This window comes from Artemia franciscana, chromosome 2 (assembly GCF_032884065.1).
Source record: "Artemia franciscana chromosome 2, ASM3288406v1, whole genome shotgun sequence".
In the NCBI taxonomy this organism is placed as follows: Eukaryota; Metazoa; Arthropoda; class Branchiopoda; order Anostraca; family Artemiidae; genus Artemia; species Artemia franciscana.
The window spans coordinates 13,112,000-13,131,407 of NC_088864.1; the positions used below are offsets into that span (position 1 = coordinate 13,112,000).

Genomic DNA, 19,408 nt, shown 5'->3' on the forward strand with positions numbered 1-19,408 from the left:
ATATATAAACCAATAATACAATATTATTACAATTGGGTTATAAGATAAACCCAATAATGGGTTATTATTCAGTTCCCCATCTACCTGGTGAAAAGTGCGTGGCCGCCATTGTCTGCAAATGCCCAGCCACAATTATAAAGAGTGCAAATTGCTTTATTGGTATTCGGATGAGTGATCTCGTCGTGGTTAACGTTTATTTGCCTACAAATTACGGAGATCAGTCTTCTGAAAGAAGGTTTCATACTGCAGTTCGACTTCTTGCTAGACAAACTTGGATCACGTGCTATATTCTGGCAGCAATAGTTATGAAGTGAAAGTTAACTCGGAAGGTTTTTACAGCGATCACTTGTCGATTTCCGTAGCTCTTCCTATCCAGGGTAGCAATGTTCAACGTGATCATAAATAGTGAAACCAAGAAATGTGGAAAAAACAGATCCCTTGCTGTTACAGCGAGTTAGTGACGAGATCCTTGATAAGATAAGAGTACCATTTCACCTCCTCCAGGTAAATTCAGGTTGTAGTCAAACAGTTCGTGGTAACGAACTGTAGTAAGGAGCGACCCGGCTCAATAGTAACCAAAAGTCTAAAAAATGGAATTTTGGTACCAATAGCTACATCAAAAGAATCGGATTTTAATGCTGATTTTAAATATATAAGTTTCATCAAGTTTAGTCTTACCCATTAAAAGTTACGAGCCTGAGAAAATTTGCGTGATTTTAGAAAATAGGGGGAAACACCCCCTAAAAGTCATAGAATCTTAACGAAAATCACACAATCATATTCAGCGTATCAGGGAACCCTACTGTAGAGGTTTCAAGCTCCTATCTACAAAAATGTGGAATTTTATTTTTTTTGCCAGAAGGCAGATCACGGATGCGTGTTTATTTGTTTGTTTTTTTTTTTTCCCAGGGGTCATCGTATCGACCCAGTCGTCCTAGAATGTTGCAAGAGGGCTCATTCTAACGGAAATGAAAAGTTCTAGTGCCCTTTTTAAGTGACCAAAAAAATTGGAGGGCACCTAGGCCCCCTCCCAAGCTTTTTATTTTCCCAAAGTCAACGGATCAAAATTCTGAGATAGCCATTTTGTTCAGCGTAGTCGAAAAATGTTATAACTATGCCTTTGGGGACGACTTACTCCCCCACAGTCCCCGCGGGAGGGGTTACAAGTTCAAAACTTTGACCAGTGCTTACATATAGTAATGGTTATTGGGAAGTGTACAGGCGTTTTCAGGAGGATTTTTTGGTTTGAGGCAGGGGTTGAGAAGAGGGGGATATACTGGGGGAACTTTCCATCGAGGAATTTGTCATGGGGGAAGAAATTTTCCATAAAGGGAGCGCAGGATTTACTAGCATTACTTAAAAAAATAACAATGAAAAAGATTTTTTTTCAGCTGGAAGTAAGCACCATCATTAAAACTTAAAACGAGCAGAAATTATTACCCATATGAGGGGCTCACCTCCTCCTAATACCTCGCTCTTTGCGCTAAAGTATTTTTAGTAATTTCAACTATTTATTCTGTGGTTTTTTGTGATTCAGGGGTCATTCTTAATGAATTGGGACAAAATTTAAGCTTTAGTGTAAAGAGCGAGGTACTGACGAGGGGGCAAACCCCCTCATATATGTAATAAAAACATAAGAAAACAAATGTTCTTTACGTAAGCTAATTTATAAGTTACGTTTATCTTTTACTTATAAAAAGACTCGTAAAAAATTAAAAGTTCTAGTTGCCTTTTTAATTAACCGAAAATCGGAGGGCAACTAGGCTTCCTTCCCGCTCTTTTTTTCTCAAAATCATTCGATAAAAATTGTGAGAAAGCCATTTAGCCAAAAAAAAATAAATATACAAATTTTGTTTTAATTATTTCTCTGCGGAAAGCCAAAAATCAGAACATGCATTGATTCAAAAACGTTCAGAAATTAAATAAAAAAAAATCAAGTTTTTTAAATGAAAGTAAGGAGCGACATTAAAACTTAAAACGGACAGAAATTACTCCGTATATGAAAGGGGCTTTTCCTTCTCAACGCCCCGCTCTTTACGCTAAAGTTTTCTTACTGTTTTAAAATATAGAGTTAAGAGAAAGAGTCAAACTTTAGCGTAAAGAGCGGGGCGTTGAGAAGGAAAAGCCCCTTTCATATACGGAGTAATTTCTGTTCGTTTTAAGTTTTAATGTCGCTCCTTACTTTCATTTAAAAAACTTGTTCTTTTTTATTTAATGAGCCAGAGATCCGTCCTCAGTTAAATATCTATTGTGCAGAGATTATTCAGGCTTTGAAGTGTGCAGAGTCCGTGGCAGTGGCTGTTAAGAGTATTATAGTAAAAACCGAAAAATTCGGTTGGTCTTCAAACCCTCTACTTCAAAAAGCGTGCTCTGACTCGAGGTTTTGGCTGAGAATCTGGAACGAGTGTGGCAGGCCAAGAACCGGCGCTGTGAATTCGGTTCGTATATTTTGCAAGCGCAAATTCAACCGTGAACTAAGTCTGCACATGGCAGAGGTGAAAGTTAATAGTGCTAAAAAAATCGCTACCACGTCCTAGTCCTTCTGGTGTTCTGAGCTCTGGAGTTATTCCTGTATCTGAGTGGGTTAGTCATTTTCCTGAGCAATTAGAATTCCCTGTTAGTAACGCTGAAGTTGAATTTGACAAAGAGATTGAAAGTATTTTACAGACAAAGCTGAAAACAGGCAGGGTTGCTGTCTCGTCTGGTATGATTAAAGATATAGTAAGAAAAGTGAAGAAAAAATTATCGTCTAGATACGATGGGCTTTTTCTGCGACATTTGGAATCGGGTATTGCCTTGTTATTTGAGCATTTAGCTTTGTTTTTTCAGATGACATTTTGTTCGGAGGTTGTGCCTGATAACCTTTGTATCAGGGTAATTACACCAATTTTAAAAAATGGTAAATCAAGTTTTAGTTGTAATTCGTGTCGTCCTATTACGGTGTCGAGCGTATTATCAAAATTTTTTGAGCTGTTGATTATTCATGATGTTCAGAGAATTTGTAAGATGCCCCCCTTCCAGTTCGATTTTCAGCGAGGCTTGGCCGCTTCCAGGCACTGAGATCCCTTTGTTCGGTTTTGGCAGATTATGTTGGGAAAAGAGAAATTTTGGCTGTTAGTGTGTATGATATATCTAATGTATTTGATTCATTGATCCATTCAGAGGCAATGTTAGAGCTGATTAGGCGTGGGGTTGCAGTTGATTTCCTAGGTCTGCTGTTTTATATGTATCACCACCTAAAGGTGCGCCTGAAAATTGAGGGGTCAATCGTCCCAGTTGATATCCCTGTGTATATAGGTATTATATAGGGTGCAATTACTTCACTGATGGTGCATAATAATGCTACACTGCTAGGTCAGGATAGCATACCGATTTCGTGTGTTGTAAAAGCGACTAACGCGTCAGTATTATGTTATGCAGATGACTTGCTAAATTTGAGCTGGTCAGTCTCTAGTCTAAAGGAGAGTTTCAATGTGATTTCGAGTGAATTTAGAAAGATTGGTTTGAATATTAACGCTTGAAAATCCCAAGTTCTTCTGTTTAATTGCCTGTGTGAGCTGGCTTCAACTTCAGTGAATCTTGGCTGAGCATTTGTTGCCCCGTCTCAAGAGCTTATTTACCTAGGTCTACCTATTGGGGATTCAATATCTTCAGCAAGAAAGTTATTTGTGGCTAGAACTGAATAGAAAATCCGGGCTGCTTATGCTTCTTTAGTGCTGTCGCAAACAAATATCACAAAAAGCTCCTGATGAAAATGTATAATGCTCTTGTTCTTCCCCATGTTTTGTGATTAGCTCTGTTCACAGTTATTCTGAATGAAAGTGCCAAGAAGCAGATTAGAAAGCTATTTTTTCGTTATGTGAAATTTCTTCTGAGTGTTCCGATATGGTCCCGTAACACCGTACTGAAACCAAATTACAGAGTTCTCAACCCGATCGTACAGCTGGATAATTTATATGTAAAATTTTCGTCAAAAGATGTTTGCCACCCTTGGAGCGGTTTACTTTTTTGAAAAGTCATGTTTATTCCTGTTTTTATTTTGTTGAATGTGTCTTTTTTTTTCTTTTTTTTTGATACTCCATCGCCATGCCGTTGTATTATTGATGGGTTATAAAATACATTCATTCATTTAAATTATTGTTTTCGTTATTTAGGATATTTACGCTGCTATTTAAATGACTTACAAATAAATAAACATTAAATGATTCAATACGGGCCAAAGACAAGACAAGGAATCCTCCTCTTAATTCTCCAAGTATGTTTGACCATTAGGAGATGCTTTCTGTTAATAAATCAGCAAATTGTGCTGTAATCGATCAGTGTCAAATAGTCAACTGAAATGCATGCGTGTACAGCAGTATTTCTCTAACCATACAAAATGGGAAATACCCTTGCTGGGTTAAAATTGGGAAAGAATTAAAATAATTAAAAACCCAAAAACTGGAAGAAGGGGTTTAGTCTGTGGTAAAGAATAAAGTTCACCAAATTTCCTCACATTATAGCAGAAAATTGAAACAATATGTTGGAAAATATATTTTAAATAAAAAGCGCTTGGAAATCCAGGTTTGTGTAGTGAGAATTATAAAAAATCGTCAAAAGAAGAGTTAACAACAACTGGCCCCTCTTTAAAGTGATTTAAACTCCAGTGAAGATGGCTATTGATTACATTGCTGAGATCTAAGATAAGCTTAGTTATAATACTTGCCTTCTTCTTTGAAGTCTCGTTCTCAAATATGCCTAGCTATACATCTGTCTAGACAATATCCTTTTGGGTGCAGCAGAGCTGTTTATCAAAAAGGTATCAAATTATGTGGATTGAAAATGATTTTTGTTAGATATGCATTTCCAGCTGAGAATGGATGTGAATTATAGCTAACTGGCCATAGTAATCATGGGGTTTTTTCCCGGTTACACAAAAAGTGGCTGAAAGTTATTAATAATTAAATTTTTCCGTTCCAACGGATGTTCTCATAATAGCTGAAATGACAGAAAAGTAACTTTAATTTATATAGCTATTATAAAGTTACTTTGGCATAAGGCCTGGAAGAAAGAAAGAGCAACATAGCAAAGTTTATAATAGGATAGTACACATTGTGAAGACTGCTAAAGCATACTATAGCGACCATGTTGTATAAAGCATAACATATGTGACAAATTTACTGTAAATACTAGAAAAAATTATTGAATATTGTAAAAAAAACAATTTTCCTCCAATAGGCTGCTTTGCCAACAAATTATGTATTTTTTTTCTAGCAGTGATAATCTTGTGTCTGGTCTATAACTATGGATTGTGCTACACGCTACTCACATCTTTGTCAGGTGTCTATATCCTTATCATTGTTAGTATATAGAATACTCACTTCTGACATCAAAACATTTATCTTCGGTTCAACTGCAACTAGCAACCACCCTGCTTTGACCTTGAAGTGTACAAGATTAAATCTAAATACTAATTTCTATTGGATTTTTTTTCAGACAATGGCTAACTTCAATGAGGAAAATCGAGCAAGATTTGTTACTCCCGACGAAACACCAAGTCCAGCACAGTCCAATATAACTGGTTATCAAGAAACAATTGTACAGCCTCCACCCGTGACAGTATACGTTCCAAATAGCATCAATAGCCAAGGTCAACCCGATATCACAAATGTTACTGGTCTACCAGAGAGTCAATCTTTGCTAAATCAACCTGTTGGAAGCTATGGAACACAGGAAAGAACTGTTAGGACGCAAGAAATTCCACTAGAACAGCGTACATCTTCAAAAGTAACTGCGGCCCGACAGGAAACAGAGAAAACACGGTTGAACTTAGCAGCAAGACGTGGAGAATAATTTCTAACCTACTTTTGACATTTGAAATGCGATTTTTTTTTGTGATGATATGAGTTAATGACGGTCAATATAACGACCGTTCATTATATTGCTAAATAAAAGAACAAATTAATTTTGTTTGAATCGTCGTCGGATAGTTCATCTGCAATGAGAAAAAGGAAGACAATGAAGGGCTCAATACTTGAATGTTGTGGGTGCAGCGTTACTGGGATGGGTATGTCAGATTCGAAGTTATAATCCGCCCATATCAGGACCATTAATTTCCGCAAAGGCAAAACATCTTTTTGAACTGCTTGGCTTGCAAGGAGATTTTGATGCTTCCTCTGGGTGGCTAACTAGACTTAATCAGTGCCGTGGTATATGGGAGGTTAGACTACGCGGCGAGAAACTCACCAGCGACTAAGAAGGTGCCAATGATTTTAAAATAGACTACGCGGAATTTAGAACTAACAATGGCTATTCATCATACCATATTTACAATGTGAATGTGTCAGGGCTATACTGGAAATTTTTACCAACTCTTTCTCTCGCTTTCGAGTCTGAACTCAATGTAGTGGGACACAAGTCTAGGAAGTAAAGAACAACTAAACTTTGCTGTGTTAATGCATCAGGACAGCACAAGCTAAAATTAGCTGTTATTGGATAGGCCAAAAAGCCATATCTGTTTGAAGGCACTGGAGCTGAAAATATGTGAATGCATTACTACAGTCAAATCCATGCATGGATTAATAAAATAATTTTTGAAGATTGGTTTGAAAAGCCTTTCGTTCCTGAAGTTTGAGAGTATCTCACCTCAAAAAATATGCCAAAAAGGCTGTGCTTATAGTAGATAATATGCTTCTAGTAGATAATTCGATAATAAAAAGATCGACGAGGGATACGATCTTCGCGATGTTTGGAGAGATTTTACTATATTGGATAGTATATATGAAATTGGAAAAAGTTTTTAACAATAATTTAACAGCAGAAGCTGCAAAAAATTACGAAGAAGACGTTGTTAGATCGGCTAAAATGGTAAGAAATTTTCCTGGAGGGCAAAATATAGACGAAAGAAATATTGTTGATTGTATGAATTGCGACGCCAATGATCCTGGCTTCGAACACCTCACCGATGAACAAATTGTAAACAGAGCAGGAAGTAGGGAAGCAAACGATAAGGCATTAGGAGAGGAGGACGACGAACCGACTACAGAAAATCGGATAACTCATGACGAGCCATTGAAACGCGCCACCTGTCTCCTTGATTGTTTTGAACAAGATAATGATGTGCTATTTGCAAGTAATTCCTTTTGCGGAAAATTCAGTCATAAATAAAGAAAAAATTATATGACGAAAAACAGAAATGTATGTGAGTAACTGTTTTCGGAAAGTTTAATTAGAACTTTCCTTTAATTAGAACAATTTTTTTTCATACTTTAAAAGCGTAAATAATACTATGATTCTTTCATCTTGTTTCGATTCATTACTGTAACGTCGTTCCATTTATTAATTGTTCTCGTTGTTTTGTTGTAAATACGCGTTTTAATAAGCGTAATTTTGTTTTTCTATCTTCCTACAACCGGTTTTTCTAATAATTTGATTATCCATAAAATTTCATTTTTCGCGACACTTGCACCACCTAATTCATGGATAATCAAGATTCGGCTGCATTTTAATCATTTTCGTCGATTCAACATTTTCTATCAAGCTATGAATGGCACCTTAGAATATGAGTCTTAAATAGTTTAATGTCAAACCGGTATTCCAGAATCCCTCTCCCCCTCCAGTTTGCGGTTTCCATTCCTCAGTGTCATTCGTTAGGTGATCTAATCAATAATGCCATCTACCATCGTATTTTCCATTACCCTAGAAGACAAAGTGTATCGTCGATGTGGAGCCTGCCACAAGTGCTTTTAAGAAATGCTATTGTTTTCCTAGGAGGATTTCGCACATGCATGAGTATCCTAAAAGCCATTAGCTTCCCTATGCCTGACTTGGAACTTCTAGAAATCTTAAGTCAATTATCCGCGCCTAACACTGGGTGTAGTATGTTACAAGGCAAATCTGTCTCTCGTACGTGGTCGTGCAGGCCATGGTTTGTCGGAGGTAGCCCTTCGTTCAGACTTTACTGTCAGCACTAAATAGCAGAGCGTTTGATGTTAGTGGCATGCTGCCAGAAACTCTTAAAATGTAAAATAGGTGGACCAGCTCTTCCTTGAAGGGGATACCATCGGCGAAGCACAGGTGCCGGAAGAAGCAGAACTTTTCCGTGAAATAGTTCGTAGTGTAAAAGAACGATTATTCAAGCCCAAAACTGTGCATCTTTGGTTTCAGAGCTGGACTTGATGGAGCCTTGAGAAAGAACCTGAAAGCTGAACGAAGTGGCAACGTTGAGCTTAATGCACAGTCATTGCTTCACATCTTTCTTTACTTTGCTGCTTCCGATAGAAATCTTTACAGAAAGTCTACTTGGCTTTTCGTGCAGTCAATTTTTCAGTTGAGGAAAGACAACCCAGAACAGTGCGGAACGTTACAGGAATACATGTTTATCCGGAGATTTAACAACTACTGGGCGGCTCTTTCTGCTGAGTCGGTGATCCAAATGACGTTAATGAAAAGTATGGAAACGAGTGGATATCTGACGAGAGGTAGAGACATGACTGAATTACAGCGGACAGTTAGGACATCTGCTATGCCTACTTTGGTTCTTGTTAACGAATGCATGGAGAATCGCACTGGACTCGAGGTTTTGACTATTGAAAATTACGAAGAAGTATTATCTTCGAGCAGAGCTAGAGATCTGGTGGATATCGAAAGATAGTTCAATATATTGAGCCCCTAGAACCCTTCAGGTGGAATTTACGGCTGTTAAACGTGCTTACTGGTGTCCATGCTTTATCATAGGTAAACGCAGACGTTGCCAAATCTGGTGGGAGGGGGTGATTCTGAAGGACATAAAAGGGAAACACATTGACAAATGTTTTCAGGAGAAAGGAAAAAGCTGTTCCTTTGGCTGAGAAGACATAAATGGTGATAGATAGCGAGAGGGGAATGGTCGTCTTAGCTCAAATCTTCCAACGTCTAGCTGCAGTGGCTAGTTGTGACTTGACCGAGGCTGAATTCCATACCTACCGACTTTTACTTGACAGTTACAGAGAGCGATGATTCAATTGAAAATTTAGTGTGGGATGTTGCATTAAATAAGCTAATAAAGACAAGTGAGTTTTATAATAAAACTAGCTGTTAGGGTGGCGCTTCGCGCCACCCCAACACCTAGTTGGTGGGGGCGCTTCGCGCCCCCCAAGCCCCCCGCGCGCGTAAGTCGTTACGCGCCATATTAGTTAAGCGCCATTGTAGTTGTGTCCCTGTGTCCCACCTGCGAATATATATATATATATATATATATATATATATATATATATATATATATATATATATATATATATGTATATATATATATATATATATATATATATATATATATATATATATATATATATATATATATATATATATTTTTAACTACGTAAAACTTGCGAATATACACATTCTTGGCTGTCCCACTGTCTGTGCATATAAATAGATTTTCAGGTTAACCGACTCTTGAACGTGCAGCATATAATTGTCCATGGGAAAAACAATCTGTATTCAGATTTATACCTCATTATTCTAATGATTGGCCTTGAGCTTTGTTGATGGTGATTGCTAATTGAACATTCCCTGTGTCCCCGTCGTCATTTATATATCCCCCTGTGCCCCCCCCGGCGTCCCCGTTGTTGTTGTTTCCCTGTGTCCCGGTGTCCCAGTCGGTAATTTCTCTTTGAGTGTCGCGGTTGTCATTTATATTCCCTGTGTCCCGGTCGTCTTTTTTGTCCCGGTCGTCATTTGTGTTCCGGTGTCCCGGTCTGTAATTTCTCTTTGAGTGTCCTGGCCGTCATTTATAATCCCTGTGTCCCAGTCGTCATTTGTGTCCCGGTGCTTTGTTGATGGTGATTGCTAACCGAACATTCCTTGTGTCCCGGTCGCTTTCTCTTTGAGTATCCCGGTTGTCATTTATGTTCCCTATGTCCCGGTGTCCCGATCGTCATTTGTGTCCCGATGTCCCGGTCAGTAATTTCGTCATTCGACAAACATGACGTCAGTCGACACACAAACATGACGTCACTCGACACACGGACACACAGACAACTTATTTTTATATATATAGATAGATACAGTTTCTTTTTTAGTTTTTTCTTTTCTTAGTTTTTTTTTCTTTTTTAGTTTTTCTTTTTTTTAGTTTCTTCTTTTTATTGATTTGTTTTCTTCAATTTGTCAATGTTCATTCTAACATTGACACTTTGAAAAATCTTTACGTGCCAAGCATGCTAAAGCTTCAACAATTTATAATAAACCTCAAAATTTTGGGTATCTGTTTTAAGGTTTTCGAATTACTTTAATCTATTGTCAAAATATATTGAAATATTTGTGCAATTCCCTTTTTTTTAGTTTTTTCTGTTTTTTAGTTTTTTGCTTTTTTTAGTTTTTTTTCTTTTTAGTTTTTTACCTTTTTTATTTTTTTTTATTTTTTTTTTTTACGTTTTTTCTTTTTAGGCTTTAAATTTTTTATTTTTTTTTTATTTTTAGTTTTTTTTTTAGTTGTTTAACTTTTTTCTTTTTTCAGTTTTCTTTTTCTTCTTTATTTTTCAGCGTCACTATGAAATACATATCACCGAACCTTTGGTTTTTTAACTAAAATCTGGTAGGCATTGATGACCTTATCCAAGTCAAAATCCCAAAACCAAGCATCATCGCTATCATTTTTTATATTCCCTCTGCCCCGGTGTCCCGGTCGTCATTTGTGTTCTGGTGTCCCTGTCTGTAATTTCTCTCTGAGTGTCCTGGTCGTCATTTATATTCCCTGTGTCCCAGTCGTCATTTGTGTCCCGGCGCTTTGTTGATGGTGATTGCTAATCGAACATTCCTTGTGTCCCGGTCGCTTTCTCTTTGAGTATCCCGGTCGTCATTTATATTCCCTATGTCCCGGTGTCGCGGTCGTCATTTGTGTCCCGATGTCCTGGTCTGTAATTTTGTCAGTCGACAAACATGACGTCAGTCGACACACAAACATGACGTCACTCGACACACAGACACACAGACAACTTATTTATATATATATATATATAGATAGATACAGTTTCTTTTTTAGTTTTTTTTCTTTTTTAGTTTTTTCTTTTCTTAGTTTTTTTTCTTTTTTAGTTTTTCTTTTTTTTTAGTTTCTTATTTTTATTGATTTGTTTTCTTCAATTTGTCAATGTTCATTCTAACATTGACACTTGGAAAAATCTTTACGTGCCAAGCATGCTAAAGCTCCAACACTTTATAATAAACCTCAAATTTGGGTGTCTGTTTTAAGGTTTTCGAATTACTTTAATCTATTATCAAAATATATTGAAATATTTGTGCAATTCCCAGTTTTTTTTTTAGTTTTTTCTGTTTTTAGTTTTTAGCTTTTTTTAGTTTTTTCTTTTTTCAGTTTTCTTTTTCTTCTTTATTTTCCAGCGTCACTATGAAATACATGTCGCCGAACCTTTGTTTTTTTTTAACTAAAATCTGGTAGGCATTGATGACCTTATCCAAGTCAAAATCCCAAACCCAATAATCATCGCTATCATTTTCGGTTTTGATACGTTTTGACTCTCACTGTCCAGGTGGATTTTCATCTAACTGCGCGGTTTTGCGTTCATTAGCCGCAAGACTTTTGGCATTAACCCTTTGAGCAGATTCCTCCGCTGTTTCTTCTGCCATTGTAGGATTTATACTAAAATTTCTCTTTGAATTAACTATTTGAGCATATTCCTCGGCTGTTTCTTTTGTCATTTTAAGATCTATACTAAAAATTCCTCTTCACGTGCCAAGCTTGCTAAAGCTCAGCAATTTATAATAAACCCCAAATTTTAAGTTTCTGTTTTAAGGTTTTCGAATTACTTCAATCTATTGTCAAAATATTTCGAAATATTTATGCAATTCCCTGTTTTTACATTTTAGTTTGTTTTCTTTTTCTTCTTTATTTTTCAGACGTCATATGCAAAACCTCAACACAAAAATACATACAACTTATTTATATATATATATATATATATATATATATATATATATATATATATATATATATATATATATATATATATATATAGAAGATATAATCTGGCGTAACAGACATAGTGTAACAGATATAACACACAAACAACTTATTTTTATATATATAGACAAAAAAATTCTCATTGAATACAAAAAGAGATAAATTAAGAGCAAAATTATACTTTACAGGAGGTAATGTGATCCATAATTTTCGCTTTAAGATCAATATGTGGTGAATGCAAGTGTTCCATCACCTGTAGTTGTTGCTGATTAAGCACTTTACACTTAGATGAAAACTTTTAAAGATAAAAATTCTGTTCAAGAATTCTATTCAAGAAGAATTTTTTGCTTATTTTTGCTTTTATTAATAAAAAAATTACATTTATTATTTTTTATTATTATTTTTACTCTTAGGGCTCTGAAAATAATATTGTGTATTGGTATGTTTCAGCAAATGTTTTACAATTTTTCACAGTGGAGGAAATATACAGTTTGACATCGGCAAAATTGTCACTGAATTTTTTCACACCAAAATGTTTAGAAAAATCCACACAAATATACAACAAATAAACCCGAATCCCCCTTGCACAAGAGTCCCAAATTTTCCCTCGAAGGGGGAAATGAGGGATGAAAGCAATTTTTGTGTTTATAAATACTTTAGAGTTTAGACAGTCGTTTCCTATCAAATCAAGCATGAAGAATCTCAATGTGACGTCAGAAAGCTTGTTTTTTGTAACCCCAATATCAATTTTGACCTTTATCGAAAGGGGGGAGGGTAAAGCACGCAGATCACTATTTACCGGATTCCTGTAGCTAAAAGACCCTTTTATATCAAATAAAGTACTGTGTTGCCAAATATGAGGTCAAAAAGCAGTTTTTTACTTTTTACCTGATTTCCCCGTCTAAGGTGCCTATAACATATAGGGTTGCTAAATAAAGTATCTTGAAAACCAATTTGTGATTGAGATCAAAACTAAAGATCAATCTACTTAGGTCTATATACTCTTAAGCTCAAATTAAGAAAGAATGTTTAGAAGGTAAATTAATTGCAAAAATATTTTGATTTAAAGCACAACCTAATGCCAATTCTTCTTCCTGCTTGTCTTCATTATCATCCTCATCCTGTCTTGCTGAAGTTATAATACATAACACCCCTTCACACTCCCCGCAGGCAGAGGTGCAGGGAAAACCGTTTCAGTAGCAGCTGCACCTGAGACTCACACCCCTGGTGCACTGGCATCACGTCGACTTCAGCAGATCTTCCAGCACTGTCGAAGCATCTGTCATAAAGGGAAGATACACATTCCGTGACAAAAAGAGGTACCCACTCCACTTTTCGGAATTTACTGAATTGTAAGTGTCTTAACACATCATTATTTGCAAATAGCACATGTAAAAGTAGTATTGTGCAGCAGCCAAAGTTGTTGGAAGCCATTCAATCGGAAAGAAAACATTTGCACTCACAACCAAAATTGTCACTGCTCGCATCCACACATTCTTTAATGCCTTCTCATTACTTTTCCCTTAGTTTATGTGGAGCAAAGCTTTCACTCGAGCTTCGGCGATCTCCTGGTGGTCGGACCCCCGTGTCATGAAAATCTTACATTCATAGAATTCTCATCTTTGAGAGACAAGGAAACCACTCCTGCTAAGCCGTGAAGTCTAAATTTTGAATAACAACAAGATATTGTGTAGCAAACGAGCAAATTTTCTGCTGCTTGGTTTTGCAGCTAAGTTTCAGTGCAGTTGACTATAGTTTGTACAAATAAAATATTGGTATCATCCTAAGCATGTTGAGCTATACATTTTTAGTTCACTAGCATCTCAGTAAGTTAGTCAATTGAAACTTGTCGTTGTTGGTGCATCAATTTAAGAATCAAAACTACCGCTGCCTGGCCAAAATATCTTGTTACATAGTCTGCATAATATCCTGCCACCTCATTTTATGTGGATCCAGCGGTCGATAGAATGTTTTTGAACTAGCCGGAAGCCGTCCAAAACTCTCTGGAAGGTTGGTAATGTCACTGCACCGTCATGCACCTCAATTTTCATTGGTGTGTTTGTTAGTGAGGCTTTGTCAGCTGTCTTCATCAACTTAAACGAACTACAGAGCAATGTTATAAAAGTACAGAACTTAACGACAGAACATCGGTCAAGTCATAACCACGAGTGCTAACCACTACAGCTAGACATTGGAAGATTTGTGCTTAGTCGACCATTCCCCTCTAACTATATATTACCACGGATGTCTTCTCAGCCATAGGAACAGCTTTCTCCTTTGTCCTGAAAATATATTTGTCAATGTGTTTCCCTTCTAGGTCCTTCAGAATCACCCCCCCCCCGTAGAATTGGCAACGTCTACGATTATAGATGATGAAGCAAGGACACCCGTAACCACGCTCAACAGCTGTAAATTCCACCAGAAGGATTATAGGGACTCAATATATAGAACTATCTTTTTTTGCGGTTTCCATTCCTCAGTGTCATTCTTTAGGTGATCTAATCAGTGGTAATGGTAATCAGTAATCTGCCATAGTATTTTCCGATACCTTTGAACAACTGCTTTACTAGAAGACAAAGTGTATCGTCAATGTAAAGCCTGCCACAAGTGCTTTTGAAAAATGCTATAGCTGTCCTAGGAGGATTTCACACATGCATGAGTTTTCCAAAAGCCACTAGCTTCCTTATGCCTGACTTGGAACTTTTAGAAATCTTAAATCATTTATGCGTGCCTAACACTGGGCGTAGTATGTTACAAAGTAAATCTTTCTCTTGTGCGTGCTCCTGCAGGCCATGGTTTGTTGGAGGTGGCCCTTTATTTGAACCTTTCATTGTTGATGTCAGAACCTCTTAAAATGCAAAACAGGTGTTTGCTCCTTGAAGGAGATACCTTTGGCGAAGCACAGGTGCCGGAAGAATCAGAACTTTTCCATGAAATAGTTCATAGTGTAAAAGAACGGTTATTCATGTTAAAAAATGTGCATTGTTGGTTTCATAGTTAAACTTTTTGGAATCTTGAGAAAGAACCTGAAAGTTGAACGAACTGGAAACCTTTAGCTTTATGTGCCATCATTGCTAGACATCTTTCTTTACTTTGCTGCTTCCGATAGCAATCTTTACACAAAGTCTAATTGGCTTTTCGTACAGTGGATTTTTCAGTTGAGGAAAAACCCTCCTCACCCACGTCGTATTTCCCCAAATGCATCTGACAGATATTTGTAGATAGCCATTTGTTCAAAAATACTTCAAAGATCATATTTTAAGGCCATTCAGGTTGACAAAATATCCAAAGTCCGGGCAAGGGTTGTAAGTTATGTCTCACGGGCATCTCAGTGAAGGGGTGGTGATGTGAACTTTAAAAGAGACTCGTTTGATTGGAAATCTGTAGTTCTGGTTCTCTTAAAGAGTCAAACATAATGCAGATTTTCATTGTCATTTTAGATTGTCATCTTATAACCCGTAGTCTAAAAATCGTATAATAATCTTTTTAGGGTGATTAATGCGAAATATATCTAAACCTGTGGAAACTAGACCTCCAATAAATCATTTAATTACAGGAGAATGACGCTTTTGTAAATGTTATATGTTTGAAATATTTTGCCTAGTATGACTAAAAATATTTGCCTGGTATGACAGTAAAATAAAAGCTGCTTGAACTTAGTCTTAGTCCATATACTGGGAAGGGGGCAAAGGAAACTAAAAAAGAAGGTAATGCAGTGTGAAACAACAAAGATTTTGATGTTCCATAGTCTTGGTTTTGTTCATTTAAAAACTTTGCCAAGGACGGATTACCGTAATGTGTTAATAAGCCCTAAGCTTGCTGAACGCTGGTTAGGTTATATGTTTGAAATATTTTGCCTAGTATAACAGTAAATATTTGCCTAGTATGACAGCAAAATACAAGCTGGTTGAACCAATACCATCATTGTTAAAGTAACTGGTTGACGAAAAAAATCCTTAGTCCATATACTGGGAGGGGGCACAGAAAACCGAAAAAGAAGGTAATGCAGTGTGAAAAAAACAAAGATTTTGATGTTCCATAGTCTAGGTTTTATTCATTTAAAAACTTTGCCAGGGATGGATTTCCGTAAAGTGTTAATAAGCTTGCCATAAGCTTGCTGAACGCTGGCAAACTGACATCTTTATTTAACTTGATCTAGAGGACAGTTTCAAAGAAATTTTTAAATTTATAAGCTTGTTATTGGAAATCATTGAAACTTCCCCTCACAGAGCCTGCTGAAAATCTCGTAAGCATGATATGAATCAAAATTATTAACATTATAGCTCGGGTACCATAGTAGAAAAAGAGATACATCATGGGGTTCTATATTTAATGTTCTTTCCAAATATAATAATTACTGTCATCTAAAATAGACCTACTAGATAAAGATGTGGGATTGACCATCTTCAGAAGGAGACATGCTAGAAGAAAGAGACACATTTTCTGATTGCTAATTTTTAGCTTATTTTCAGGAATTGGCTCCTGTTTTTTGACAGTTTATCCACTTTTTCCCCTCTAACAATCTTATATAGCCTTAGGCTATATAGAAAAAGTAACACAATAAGTGATGGAGCCTGATTCAAAAACAGGTGAAAATAAAGAAAAAAAAGGGAAATATGATTCATTGATATTTTCTGAATAGTAAAAATTAAGAATTTCATCATTTGTTTTTTTTTCATTTCTTTTATATGGCCTAGCCCTATATGAGAACACTAAAGGAGGGCAAGGAATAAATTGTTAAAAACACAAACCAAAATATGACCATAAAATTACCAATATAAAAATGTGTCTCTTTTTGTTCTAGTATTTCTCCTTCTGAAGAGGCCTTATTCAAGAATTTTACTGCCATCACACTTGCATCCCAGGTAGCCTAGTAGGCATAGTTAAGGACTGGAGAGCAGTTGAAAGAAGCCCCCAAAAATATCAAAACTACTTTTAAATCATCTTAGTTTGGGGTTCAGCATATTTCCCTCAAGAATATCAGGTGTTGCATTTCAGCATTTCTGGTGTTGCAAAAATACCCTAATATTCAGCAGCCATACCAAAAAAAATTTTGGTATACTGATTGTTGACAAGTAAAAATTTGATCTTCATGCCAATATTGCAAGAATAGCAGCCAACCAACCCCCTTTGCAAAATTAAGAGAACATCTAAGAGTTCATTGATTTCAGTTACATCCAGTCTTGTTAAATTGTTAATTTGGTCTAAGCTGGAATTTGATATGTGCTTTGCAACTCTTTTAGCCTAAGTAGTAGAATTAAAAGGTCCTAGAGTTAGCTCAAAGGTAATTGACAAAATGCATTAAAGGAATCCAGAATCTGCCATATCTATCTAGACTTAATATGCTTAAAATACTAATGCTTGTCTACTATTTTAGATGAAGGGGCGAGTATTACAATCTTGATTCTACTAAATCCTGATTTTGCCATGTCTAACCTTTTCCACATGCATCAACCATATCAAATAAGAAGAAATGCTAAGAAATTGTTAAAGATTGGTACCAACATAAAACCTAAAAAATTTTTTCATCAACCAAGTTGGCAACTTGAGGGCTTTCCTTAGTAAAGCCTGGGTGTCATGGACATTTCAATGATGATCAATTTAAAAGCCTACTTGACGGGGAATGGTACAGCAAGCCATGAAGGTCACTTTTAAAAACCAGATAAGGCATTTCACTACCATCACAATGGGAATGAGATGGTCCAATCAATGGCAATCTCTATCAGAGAAAAGCATTCTTGGACAATGTTTTCTTTCTTTTAACTAATCTTCAAATATGGCATAGAACTGAGGGAACAACACTGTCTGCATCTAGATTCCAAGAGAAACTCTCTTAAGCTAGATTTTAAAATATTTTTTGAGATTAATTTAACAGAATTTTTTCACACAACCTTCTGAACATTACAAATAGAGAAGGAATCAAGAGGAAAATTTCTATAATCTGATGTGAGCTGCATATCCATCCCTTGTAGTTTCAATCATATAGACTTATAATGTCCCAATTTAACAAAAATGCACTAGCCTGGAATTAGACTCAAATTTTCAGGGAGTGATTCATGGCCCAGACTAAAGCCTGAAAAGGTGTTTTTAAATTCTTGCTTCCAAGCTACCATTATTTTTTGGGGGGCCTCCAAAATGAGGTAGTGTCTCATTTTTAATATTAAAAATGTAAAAAACAGGGGTCCACTACACTTCCTAGTATGTTCCACTTTAGTATTTATACAAATATACCACATTGAAACCTTATCATCAAGTAAATAGGTGAGCCTATTTAATGGCAAAATTGTGAAAATGTAATATACTTCCTGTTTCACCATGTTTGCTCAAGTCAAATTGTTTCCCCTGATAGGTAAGGGTCTTCTACTTACTAAAATCTGTCAGTTCAATATAAGATTGTCTTGTTGTAAAGCTTTCAAAATGGTATGAATGCTCCTTCTACATCTGCCAATAGGACAGAAATAGAATCACTGAAAAACAATAAATCATTGAAAACAAGAATTTTTTTTCATTGAAAAACGTGAAAAGAAATCATCAAAAAAGAAAATCAGACTAGGTCATTATTTTTGCTTTTCTAAATATTTCTTTTAACCAGCTCCAAAAAAAGAACTGACATAAATGTGCAGAGGATTTTTACTGTTATTAGTCACATTTCAGCTAATGCCAGTACTATTTGTGTGACATTTATCTCTGCATCAGCATGCAGTACAAAATGTCTCTTGCAAGTAGAACAAAGTGAATCTGAACAATATCTGTATATTTTCCTCACAAATTAGAAATCTTATGCTCACAATTAAGCAGTACAAGCCTATGCTCTTTATCTATTGTTATCAGTTTTAATATGCAGCAGCTCTAGGAGACCAAGCTTTGCTTGGTGAAGGGAATTTTGAAGAAAAAAAATATTTAGAGACCCCTACCCCTTCCAGAAATGTATACTTCCCATATCCTGACTTACACAAAAAATCTTTTGTATAATTTTTCTATATTTTGTTTTATAACAAGGATACAAAGGGGAAGGTAATTTTCAAACTAGGCATCAATTTTTCCCATCCAATTGGCATCCCTGGTAAGTTATAATTAATGTAAGGTTTCTACCACAATGCTACCAAGAATCATTCTAATTTTCTGGATATTCATAATAAAATAAAGCTCAGTAAATAAATTCACAATTCAACAACAATTCACACATTGTTTTTGAATATTTTAACTAAGAATATTTTCGCTATTTCAAATGTAAGGAAAATTTCCAGGAAGATTTTCTATAGAGGAGGTTTTCCACAGGTGCGGGAGGAAATTTATCTGCAAGTTTTTTCATTGGACAACATCCTTTTTTGCCTTTTTTTTTATTTAAAAAAAGAGAAATCAACCCAAAGCAGTTTTTGGTTGCCTTTTGTTGCTTTATGATTGCCTTATAAAGTCAAATTTATAAAGAGCAATTAAATATAAAAATTGGTTTATAAATTAGCCCATAATTAGCAT

General features: G+C 35.9%; 2 protein-coding genes across 3 annotated transcripts in view; both read left to right on the forward strand.

Moving 5' to 3' along the window:
- Positions 1-5,940, forward strand: part of LOC136037521 (uncharacterized) — a 30,176-nt gene extending 24,236 nt beyond the window's left edge. The window contains exon 5 of the mRNA XM_065720246.1: positions 5,476-5,940. Within this exon, the coding sequence (XP_065576318.1) occupies positions 5,476-5,832 (357 nt within the window). The 3' untranslated portion in view covers positions 5,833-5,940. The remainder of the gene's footprint in view (positions 1-5,475) is intronic.
- Positions 5,941-16,075: 10,135 nt separating this feature from the next.
- LOC136037531 (gastrula zinc finger protein XlCGF57.1-like) overlaps positions 16,076-19,408 on the forward strand; it is a 39,427-nt gene continuing 36,094 nt past the window's right edge. For both annotated transcript variants that reach the window (XR_010619972.1, XM_065720254.1), the window contains exon 1: positions 16,076-16,178. The gene's annotated coding sequence lies outside the window, so the exon portion shown is untranslated. The remainder of the gene's footprint in view (positions 16,179-19,408) is intronic.